General features: G+C 31.7%; 1 protein-coding gene across 2 annotated transcripts in view; it reads right to left on the bottom strand.

Annotated features, from left to right (window-relative positions):
- LOC108456394 (serine/threonine-protein kinase ATM) overlaps positions 1 to 8580 on the bottom strand; it is a 55626-nt gene extending 47046 nt beyond the window's left edge. Inside the window, exons 1-13 of one of the 2 annotated variants that reach the window (XM_053018734.1) lie at positions 8268 to 8580; positions 7690 to 7798; positions 7437 to 7580; positions 6840 to 7001; positions 6524 to 6719; positions 6238 to 6394; positions 6023 to 6162; positions 5831 to 5918; positions 5471 to 5574; positions 4697 to 4795; positions 3927 to 3983; positions 3672 to 3756; positions 2121 to 2195 (exon numbers count right to left, since the gene is read on the bottom strand). In XM_053018734.1, coding sequence (XP_052874694.1) covers positions 2121 to 2195; positions 3672 to 3756; positions 3927 to 3983; positions 4697 to 4795; positions 5471 to 5574; positions 5831 to 5918; positions 6023 to 6162; positions 6238 to 6394; positions 6524 to 6719; positions 6840 to 7001; positions 7437 to 7580; positions 7690 to 7798; positions 8268 to 8336 — 1485 coding nt within the window. In that variant the 5' untranslated portion in view covers positions 8337 to 8580. Of the gene's footprint in view, positions 1 to 2120; positions 2196 to 3671; positions 3757 to 3926; positions 3984 to 4696; positions 4796 to 5470; positions 5575 to 5830; positions 5919 to 6022; positions 6163 to 6237; positions 6395 to 6523; positions 6733 to 6839; positions 7002 to 7436; positions 7581 to 7689; positions 7799 to 8267 lie in introns of those variants that run through there. The other variant, XM_053018735.1, reaches the window with a different exon arrangement.
- Between the last annotated feature and the right edge of the window lie 3578 nt (positions 8581 to 12158).

The following is a 12158-nucleotide window of genomic DNA, read 5'->3' as shown; positions in this document are numbered from 1 at the left end:
ACAAAACATGGTTTCAAAAGCTAGCAACTGGTTTTTTGGGACATAATCCTTCTAGAATTTTTAAAAAATAAAAAGTATTCCTCGACACAAATCTCTTCCCTCAAGCATATAATTTAATTTTGAAATTAAAGGACTAGACGGATTTGATGGCCTTTTTATCTAAAAAGGAAATTCGACATGACATATAAAAATTCAACATAATTCTAGTTCAAATCTCCTAGGAAACTAAACAAGACCAAAACTTAGTGAAAACCCCCAATAAAATATCTATTTAGCACAAAGCAAGTTCTCCAACTACTTGTAAATGCTGACTGAAACAAGATTATTTAGCATTATGATATTATGAACACATGACATAGCCAATAATTACATTGTAAAATTTAGGACTTTAGAGAAGTTTCATATACAAGTAAATCTAATAATTTTGATATTCCTATGTTATTTTTTAGAGTCTTTGCCAAGCTGCCTAAAAAGCAACCCTATAGCTCAGGAGGATCGCACTGGTAGAGAGATAAAGACTAGAGAAAAGCTTTTGAAAAACAAGAGAGTTTCTCAAAACATAAAGCTGATAATTGGTAGAAATAAAATGACACTCTAATTTATTTGTTTATATAATGAAGTACACATTATTCATATTAATTTCTATTAAAACAAAATTAGCTACATGCATTATTATTCACATTATTTTCTATTAAAAGAACAATAGCTAAATATGATAAGATTTGCCTATAAACATTCAATGAATGGTTAAGACTATAAATATTATGAAATTATTATGATGAGAAATTTTGTTAATTACAATAAAATTCAATTAACCATCTGATCATAAGCAAAGACACAAAAAAGGATTATAATACATGCAAAAAATTATTATGATGATAATTTACATGCAAAGAATTACTACACTATTTATCATCCCCCTTTCCCTCTCAAATTTTCTTCTATATCTTCAAAGCATTCTCTACCACTGCTTGCTCACTTATTTTTTCCCCTCAACCCTTTTATCTTAAAAAACAAATAAGAACGGAACTGAAATAATTAAAGAGAACATTCAAACCACCCCCACCCTTTCTCCCGTTCTCTTATCTGTTTCAAGTTCCAACTCTCCAGGCATCCTTCTAATTTTTCTTTCGCCTTCACATAACAAACCAGCCACCTGACCCAACAAACCACCCTTCTCATGCTCAACCTCAGCTTAACCCTCAACCGGCATCACTTGGAACTGATTGCCAACTGGTGGCTATGAATGCCATAAATCTCTCTCCACCTAGCCCCAGAATCACATTTTGAAAATTTTAAGGGAACATTGGTAATTTTAAGTCAATACTTGTCATTTACCTTGAATTGGTTCTCTTTTTCTTTTTTTTTCTTTTTTTTTTTGTATTTTATTTATTGAGGCTTAAATTTGGTGATTTGTTATAGAAATTGGGATTCTCTCTTTGGGATAGGTTCATCGCATTCACAGAGCAGTTATATGATTAATGGTGGCAGATGGGAGCAAAACCCTTAAATACTGGCTGTTTCCCCATATCACAGCCACTTTTAGATTCCTAGAAGGCACCCACACAGCAAGACGGACTGCAGAACAGATAACTTGCAACTTAAGCAAGGCAGGAAACTTAATCTCAGGATTAGATCCTATCATTTCAAGAGTTGACCAGACCTAAGTAAGCATCTTGGATTCTAGAAACTTGCCTCCAAAATATAAAGATGAAGTAACCATTTCCCAGCTGCATAAACCCTAATTAGCGACTATCAATTCTAGAACATTTTATACTGCTCCAAAGTAAGAATGCCCACTCTCACCTCAATCATTATAAATATACATACAAAACTCCAAAAATGATAATGAAATACATAGAAATGAATGACCATATCACTTGATAATTTCAACTGTTTTGCCTTTCAATTTTGATTTCAAGTTCAACTGTTACAAAGATTCCTCGATATCAATATGTTATAGCAGGCTCACAGGAAACTTAAATTTCTCTAACAAAAAGAAATCATAATGCATTGGAAAGCTCTTTCTCCAAACAAATTTCAGTGCATATTGAGGAGAACAAAAGATTAAAACTACTTATCAAAATAAGTACAAGAGGGAAAGGCATAAGAGAACTTACCACTGGAGTTACGTTGCTAAATGTTGGTAATCCATGCATAAGATGGCTCCATATTAGTTGCCAACCACAATCAAACTGCAGTTTTTGTCACCAAGTCAAAACAGCTAAAAGAGAGAACTCGTCCAAAGCAAAGATATAATTAAGAAATCAGTCAACTACTATTTGAAGATCTGTCATATGCTAGCCATCTATTACAGCTGCAGTTATTTTGGTTCTTTATATAGTATCTGTTTCTTCATTTGGTGCACTGTGTAGTTAGATAAGACAGATTTTCTTTGTTCCTTATTGTAATGGTTAATATAAATCCCCATACTTAAGGGATTGATTCTAAATTTAGGTTCCAAACCTAATGGCCTCTCCAGGCTATTTGTACACTTACATCAAATAAACACAAAGCATTGTTTCTATCGCTACTTCCACATGGTATCAGAGCAAGCACTACCCCATCATAGTTCCCCCTGTGATAGGTGTCTTATATGTACTATACAAAGTCCATATTGCATGTAACGTCCATTATGCCTACATGGGATGTCCATTATGCCTACAATTATTCAGAATCAAGCCTCTTCTAGTACTTTGATCATAGCGTAGTATTAATGCATTAAGAAGAAGAATAAGTCAAATGTAAATGCAATTTTTCAATAATATGGAATAATTAATTAATGTGCATTGTACAATAGTAGTTCCTATATAGAAAGTCAGAAAATATTCAGCTATATCTCTCTGGTGATGTTCTTTTCAATCATTTTGATATTTTCTTACTTTTATAGTGGTTCCATTAGATAATTCTAAACATTGACAATGTTAGCATAAACCATTTAAGGCTAATCTTGACAAGCTCTACTATTATGAAAACTGCAGCATGAAAAACTCAAATTATATATATAACTCATGGCAGATGAAAACAGCACATATTTGTGGGAAAACTCCTCTAGTTCAGCTTTTCAAAAATCTTAAATTCAAGAAACAAATTCTATTTGAGACATAACCAGCCACAAAAAGATAGTCTTAGTTAAGCTCTACAACTCCAAATGCATGTTACTTTGAGGCAGCAAAACCCAATTCAATGCCTACAACCTATTAAGTATCCAACCTAATACTGATTGACAATAGATGAAATCTAACCTGAATTTAAAACCATAACAATACTAATTGTAAACAACATGAAATAACACACCTTACCACTCCCCGCCTACGACCTAATACTAAGGAACAAGCAATTCTAATGAATGGGGAACAAATAAAGGCCAAGAAAACAAAAACGAGGTAACAACCATTAAACATCCAACCAAAATCAAAGCCTACTAGCAAGGTTAAAAAGCCGGACTTAGATATAACGTAACATCTAATTTTGAACTTGAAATATGTGAGATAACAGTAACAACAACTAACACAAACAAGCCATAGGGCCAGGAGTAGACACCAAAATCCAATATATAAGCCAACCTAAAATTATGTGTATCTGTTTTTTTAATACATCAATAAGCGAAACATGCATATGTCAAATTACAGAAAACTATCCCAAAAGAAAGAGTACTAAGAAAAATGTACCTCTTTTGAGGTAAGAGATGACCTCAGTGAAATCTCCACTTGAGCATTTGAAGGCAGCTCCATCAATGAGAGTTCCTGCAGACTCCTTTAATGCATGTAACAACAATTTTAAGCTCAAAGGAAAAGTTGAATCTTAAATCCAAGAGACATTAATAAATCAACCATTGAATATGACAATTTTGAAGACAATAATAAACAGAATCAATAAAAAAAAAGCGAACAACAATTCCAAATTTTATAGTCAAAAGGGTGTACCGCAAAGTCCATAGTAAACCATCATATGCATGCTCCACATTTGCATCATTCAAGATTCTGTAGCATAAACATGTTAGTCCAACAAAAACAATTAACAATAACAAGGGCAAGGTTATATTTCACAAGTATTAAGAGAATACAAGAAAAAACAGCAAATTATATCCTGAAGATTGTAGTAATCTATGAATATCAACCAGAAAATTCCTAAATAGGCATGCATACACCTGAACATGGAAGGCTTTAGCTTATCTCAATGTGAAAGGTTTTTTTTTTTTTTGTACTTGAGAATTTTGAGATATACAATAGGTGGTAGCCTCTCCCAACCCAAAAACTCCACCCCCTCCATCCTAGAATATGAACCTGGGGGACCTTCAAGATGGAGTCCAATAAATAGGGTGTAACCTCCACGACAACATGGAATGTTTTGCATAATGATGAAATAACATGAGGCAAGTCCAATAAATAATATAATAATGTTGTGCACAGAAGTTTCAGAAATTTTCAAGTGCATGCATCCCTATGCACATGAATACATAAATGCAAGCATTAACTTGATCGTGCTTGTATGCCTGTATTGAACCTGTTATGACAATAATGCGAGTAAATTTTCCCAATGTTCCGGACTACTTTCAAGGATCAGTAACAATGATAAGGAAACCACATGAAGGCACAACTTTTTCATGTATCAATATGCACCCAAAAAGAAAGGGACGTCAAAAAAGCTACCCAAACAATTAAGATAAGGTTTACAAAAAATTGTCTGATTATACCTTTCAAAGCTTGCACAAATGCCTTCAAACCAGTAGATAAAAAGATCCTTACTGATGCGAGTGTAGTAATTACGAATGAGATAACAAAATGTCACATTCCTGCAGTAACACCCATGCAGCTCAACTTAACAAAAATGATTACATAGAAAACAGAATAAGAGGAACTTCCAGCACCATTGAGAAGATAAGCATAAGCTAGCAATTCATAGAGATTTAGCAAAAATATTGACCATGACCATATCGAGAATAATTAGATATGATTGTAACCCATATTTTACAAACATAAAACTAATATTATTATTGTTTTGGGTTTAATTTATTTATAATATAATTATCATTTATGTTTGATTCTTTTACATCTAAAAATAAGCAATATGCTTATTTTTTGTTCGTTTAAATTTGTTTATTTATTGTTCATGAACAAAATTGTTAATTATTCATGAACGTGGTCATTTAATGTTCAGGAACAAGTTCATTTAATTTAGACAAATGAAATGAACAAACAAAATTTTAAATGAACGACCACAAACTGAAGACAAACGAGCCTAAAAATAAACAAATGAACATGAACAAAGGTAGGTTCGTTCAAGCTCAATTCATTTACCTCCCTACTAAAAAGAAATGGCATAGAATAAAACAAGCTCAGAAAGGCTTCACTGGGATAACATGTGATACATTGGAGATATAACATGGAACTTAACAAAGGAAGAGTAATCAAATAGTAAATCACTCAATATGTGGTATAAAAGTACTTCTTTTCCTGGTTAAACATACCATAACCATTTTCCTTTTACAAGCTCCTCCTTCAAACGGGCAGCTGTACTCTCTCTTTTAACACGTTTTTCATTTGATGTTGCTCTGCTTGTAGTTGCACATGCCTATCATATCACATTAAGAAAGACTAAGCCATTAAATTTTAAAGAATTCGACCACTAAAACTGCCAATTTCAACAAATAATTAGTCAAATTTATATGAACACCACCCGAACTCAAAAATCAAATGCACAATTCAACACAAGATATGCAGCAAATTGAAATTATTATATCAAAACATAGATACTTTTAAGAGTGTAGCACAGAATCAATTCTAGTAAAAAAAATAGCTATTAGATACTAGGCATGAGAACAGAATACCCGATACAATACAAGTGCTGCAAGCTCCACCAAATGTTGCTGAGAACTACTCAAGGTTCCAAACTTATCATCCTTGGTTCCATCTCTCCTAAAGTTTCTTGTATGAAAATCCATAAAAAACGAAGCAACAGGCAGTAAAAAAAAGGGGAGGTGGGGCAGAATAGGAATAGGATAAAAATTAAAAACACTCACCATGAAGTACCAGGAATTGAAGAATTGCTTTGATCTAGTTCTTTAGATATGACATCCAAGAGTTGTTCAACCAATAAACTTCCCTCAGTTACACCTCTAACTAAATTTAGTTGTAACCTTGCATAAAGAACAAGCGCATCCTATAGAATTAAAAAAATACATAAGATATAACCCATAAATTCAAGTTTAACTTAAAAATTGGAATAAGTGTTAACCTTAAGACCCTTATCATGTGTCATCAGCCAACAGCGAAAAACAAATTGCTGTACTGCATTATGGATCTCTAAGGACTGACAACTCAAATTTGGACCATCCTTTAACAAGTATGTATTAATACACTCAATTAGCTTGCGAGAAACTTTTCCCTCATCCCTGAACATGTGCAGCAAGGGAAAGCAGAAGCTATTAGATCACTTTCAGCAATCACTACAGAGAATGATTAAAAGCAGCAGAAGAAGGCAAAATAAAAATGAAAGCATGCAGGTCCCAACAATGGTATACCTTATATAAGAAAATATCTTAACAAACCCCTTCACGATGTCTTCCCTAAGGTGATCTGGGAAATCTCCAGCAGGATTTTCTAGAAGAGAATGAAGGGCTAGGATGCTGCGAAAGATCTCCTCTTTCTGACTATATTGGGTGTTATTTTTCTCTGTCAATGTTGTTGCCACCTTTTCCAAGTAGAAAACCATAAGACCTGGCCAAAAAGTCTTGAAATAAAATTGAGAAGACTAAACAGTTCCAAACAAGGATTGCCAGCATAAAAACAGGAAAAGATATGTGCCTGCAAATGCAATATAAACAGTATTAAACTCACCAGAGTAAACGTTCTTCCTCATATGAAATCGATACTCTTTGACCAGCAAAAGGTGTCGTAATATAATCCCATATTCAGATTGAAAGCTTGGAACATTGTTTATCACATCCAGTATGTGACTAAAAAGTGTTTTAACCACAGACAACAATGGATACACATTTCCTGAAAGAAAAATGTATGATGTATCAATATGAGCTTTGATGATACGTGAAAGCACAAATTGCTGGGAACCTGCACAAGCCTTTTAGCTAGTCTACCAATGTGGACTTTCAAAATTACGAAGTAGCATGGGCTTTAACAGCTGAAGTCCTAGGACTAACTTTTGAACTTTGTTTTCAGTGGCTACTAGCTATTTGAAAAGTAGTTTTACAATTTTCTACTTTTGGTTGAGATGGCCATGTATTAATCGGCTGGCATTAACAAGAAGGATTTTACTCACCAAGAAATCCCCTAGAGTCTATTAACCTGGCTGAAAACCACAACCCTGCAGTTAAGGTAAAGGAAACCAAGACTACCCAGCTATCGATAACACAAGGATGCAACTAAATATTTTTATCTTATATAAATCATAAGGAACCAAGCGAATCAGTCACTAACCAGGAAACTTAGTATCTTCTGCACGTTGAATGGCAGTTCGAAGAGTTTTTGCAAAAATTAACTTAGGTGGTCGCCGCTTGCTTGTTGATATCTCCAATGATACACACTGTGTAAGCAACTTAATAAGAAATGGCCATGTTTCCGCTGCAGATAACAATATAACCAATGTCAATTCCATTCGGATGATGTTTTAATAAAACACCTAAAGAATGCATGCCAAAGTTACAAGCAAACAAACAGACATCGATCTTACACTGAGGAATCTCGTTTGGTTTAAGTTTTGCAGTATTCTGTCCTATAACTTTACAAAATCCGATAGATCTTTCTCCCTCTAACCACATAGTCAGCAACTTTATTCCGTCCTGAAAATGCAAAATAATAATAATAATAATAATAATAATAATAAACGAAAAGAATTTCAGTTAGTTATCGAGTAAACACATAAACAACAATATAAGCACATTGTTTAAAAATCCAAATGTTTCTACTATTCTTTTTCAGTGTCAAAATAAAAATAGGAGACCGAATTTCTTTGATCATCTCTTAGAAAATGTGAGAAATAATTTCATTTTTAGTTCCATGTAATATGTAAGAAAGTATTAAAAAAGAAATCCTGAAGGTAATACCATTGTCATTTTTGAGTCGTTAAACCAAGAAAACCTTAAATAGTATTTTCATTACTTTTGTTTTGATTGTTTAGGCACGAAAATTGGAGCTTCGAAAATAAACAGTACATTCAATGGTCACCAAAACCGAAAGGAAAGGAAATAGAAACAAAATTCCAATCCGATTGTATTCGGGAGAAGAAAGTAGAGAGTGAAAGGGTTTTACTTCGCGGGCTTTAGCTTTATCGGAGGACAGCTTAGATACGATCTCTTGAACATCACTGGAAGTAACCATGGCCGCCGTCGGGAAGAGGCTTCAGAACTAACAGTATATACATAAACAGGAAAATGGAGGGAGTGAGCAGTGTTTGGAAAAGTAATGAGTTGAAAAGTGTTATTTTATTTGTATTTCCGGGAAACAAGGGTTTTCTTGACAATGAGGGGGCGGGTGGGTTTAAAACCCAGTCTGTTACATTTTGTTTCAATAAAGGCTCGTCTACCAATATTTTTGGTTAAACTATAGATTTAGTCGCCCGTAAATGTTTAGATTAGGTTTCGGTTTTTAAACTTTAAAAGGTTACAACATCAGCTCTAATTTCTTATTCCCTAGTTGTTATTCTATTGTATTTTAGTTGTTTTATTTAAAAATTTTAATATTTCAAAATTGAATGCATATTATTTACTTAAATAAAATATTAATTTTATCACTCGATTAAAATTTTATTTTAATATAATATTTATAGAATTGTATCTTAATTGTATAGTACATATTTTATTATATCTATCAATTATATATATTGATAATGTTATTTATTGATTTTGTGACACAAATTAACTCAATATCAACTCAAGATTAATAACTATGCAATAGTAAACAATTATAGCATATTTAATACTCTTAATATGATATATTTACATATTTAAATTTTATTTTACTCACAATTTAATATATTTTTATTTTAATATTATATATATTTTCGTGTTAATATAAATTAAGTTTAAACTATTGTTTCATTATTTATTATTAGTTATTTTAAAATTAGCATATATTTTGTAGAGAGATAGAGAAGGGGGGGGGAGGGGAGGGAGAGAAACCATGCATTATTGTTCAAAAGGTTTTTTAGCAAAATATCTATTATTAATTTGTTTAATTACAATTCAGTATCCCAGTCACTTCCCATGATAATTAGTATTAGAAGTATCGAGAAGAGAAAGAAAATAAATAAATAAATAAATAAAATAAATAAATAAAATTTTAAAAAAATAATAGGAATTGGTTTTACAAATTGACCTAAAATGCTCAAATGAAATAATGATATAACGTATCATGTTAGTTTCTTATACCTTTAACGACAATTAATGACTTATAGCTAGTTTGGATGGGCGATTGGCTGCGGTGCGGTGCGTTTAGCTTACTTTTTGTCTCACGCTACAGTATTGTTACAGTATCTAATCTCACCGCCACCGCTGTTTTTGCACTAACTACAGTCAAACGCACCGCCCATCCAAACTCACCATTAGTGAATAAAATGTAACAATTTGATAACATCAACAAGTTATCGTAACTTAAAAAATATCGATGGCCAAAATTAATTTAAACAATTTGTAAGTAAAACAATAATACAATAAAAAATAATAATAGGGTGACCCATTAAAACGACATCACAACCCATTAAATAACAACGACTACAAATAGGGTCTAATCTAGGGGTGCTAGCAAGGGCCCCCGTCCCCCTAAAATTAAAATTTAATTTTTATTTTGGCCCTTTAAAAATTTAAATTAATAAAGATAAAATTGCACTTTCTCTCAAAATAATAAAATTTTGATTTAATCATTTATAAATTACATTTTTACTATTGTAAAAATTATAATTTAATCCTGGCCCCTTAAATTTTTCTTTTTTTTGGTTTGCCCCTGACTATAACACGTTGTTTTGGCGGCAATATTGCATCTTTATATATACACATTACATAGATGTGTTACTATACAGGCATAATTTAGAGGCAAATATTAGATAAACGTTGCTAATGCATCACATTAGGATCCGATGTTCTTTTTTCCACCCTAAAAAATTATTTAATGATGCTTTATCATAAACGCCACAGTAGATTTTAACATATGGTGACAATAGTTTAGATTAGAGGTGTGCATGGGTCGGGCCACCCAGCCCGGCCCGAAGGCCCACCAAAATATGATAGGGTTTGGGCAAAAATATAGGCTTGGGGAAAAAAAGCCCGTTTAAAAAATGGGCCGAGCCTCAGGTAAGGCATTTTTGGCCCGGGGCCGGCCCGGCCTGAATTCACTAAATGAAAAAAAAAATTCTATTTTTTAATATTATTTTCTTATTATTTTCTTCCTATTTTGTTACTATTTCACTATTATGTTGCTACTATTTTGTTATTGTTTGGATATTATATAAAACTTATTTTATTGTTAATTTTTTATTATTTTAAAGACATTTGCTAATTTTGTTATTATTTTAGAGGCATTTACTTGTTAAATTGCATCTATTTTAGTGTTATTTAAGTATACATGTTTTTTAAATTTATTTTCAATTTGTTGAGAAATATTTATTTTAATGTTTTTAGTATTTTGATAGTTTATATATATTTTAAAATTATATAAAAATAATATAAAATTAATATGGGCAGGTAGGTTAGACTCAATTTTAACATTTTATTCGGGCCGGGCTTGACAAAATTTTAGGCCTATTTTTTTCTGGTCAGGCCGGGCCTGAGCCTAATAAACGGGTCTAAATTTTTAGTTGGGCCCGGCCCGACCGGGCCCATGCACACCTCTAGTTTAGATTCAATAAAAAACACTCAAGAAGATAGGAAAAAAAAGAAAAGAAAAATCTTAACTTGAGATTTCTATTATCTTCTTCAAGAGTCAATATGCTTATATACACTTTCACAAATGTAGATATAAAATTACATTTTTACTATCGTAAAAATGATAATTTAATTTTGCCCTCTAAAATATTTTTGACTTCACCCTTGCACATAATAACAAATTACGAACTCTAACCATATAAACTAATAGCTAAGATAACAACTTGACTATTGTAACAGCTGACAACAACTCATTACTAACAACAATCACAAAAAAAGGCCGCTAACTGCATTTTTAGCCGCGTTAATCACAAAAAAAGGCCACTAATTGTTTAGCTTTTAAAGGCAGCTTCCCGTAGTACTTGGGAATTGTGTTTTTCATAAAAGAAATTTCTAAATAAATAGATTTTCTTTCTTTTCGATTTTAATTTAATTAATTAAGCAACGATTTAGGTTTAAACATCGCAAAATCTTTAAATTATAACAATATGGCTCATTTAATTAATAAATAATTTAACAAATAAGATGGTGACCAAAATGCCACCGTTGTATTTGTGGCATTTTCTTTAAATGCCTCTAAAGGCATGATTAGGTGCCAATAATTTGATTCCCTAGTTTCATTTTTCTGTCAAAGTTGAAGTCCCTAGAAAAAACTCTCCCTCCATCCTTTCGGTCGTCGGTTCTTGAAGTTGTCCCTCCACCAACTGTTGTTTTCGTTCGTGCATATGTTATAGATCTACTTATGAGTTGGGTCAAGTTCATACAAATATTTAAATTAAATTATCAAATTTGAACTTAACTCGATAATAAAAGGGATTTATTTTTTTATCCAAGCTCGATCTAAATCAAAAAAAGTAAACTCGAGCTCAACTTGGCCCACACACGTTTAAATTTTTTATTAAATTTTTATTTAAAAGTAAATTTAAATATATATATATATATAATACACTAAATGCATTAAAAATACTAAAATAAACAATTTTAACACATTAAAAATAGGATTTGGCCACTAAATTATACATGTTTTGTCAAAATGACATTAATTTTTTTTAGCCTTTTTTTGCTATCAACCTTTATTTTATTTTTTTTGCGAATTCTTTTTCTAGCAATTTTGATGAAAGCACTGTTAAAAAAAATAACGAGGATGATGTGAAATATTTTTAATGAGATGTAATTCATTACTTAGATAATCTAATAAGATAATTACATGTAAAAATAATAAAATAAATCATACATGAAATTAAAATATAACTCATAATTAAAGAACATAAACATAATTATCTAA

This window comes from Gossypium arboreum, chromosome 9 (assembly GCF_025698485.1).
Source record: "Gossypium arboreum isolate Shixiya-1 chromosome 9, ASM2569848v2, whole genome shotgun sequence".
NCBI lineage: Eukaryota > Viridiplantae > Streptophyta > Magnoliopsida > Malvales > Malvaceae > Gossypium > Gossypium arboreum.
The sequence above is the reverse complement of the archived record's forward strand: the minus strand, read 5'-3'. Positions and strand labels throughout refer to the sequence as shown.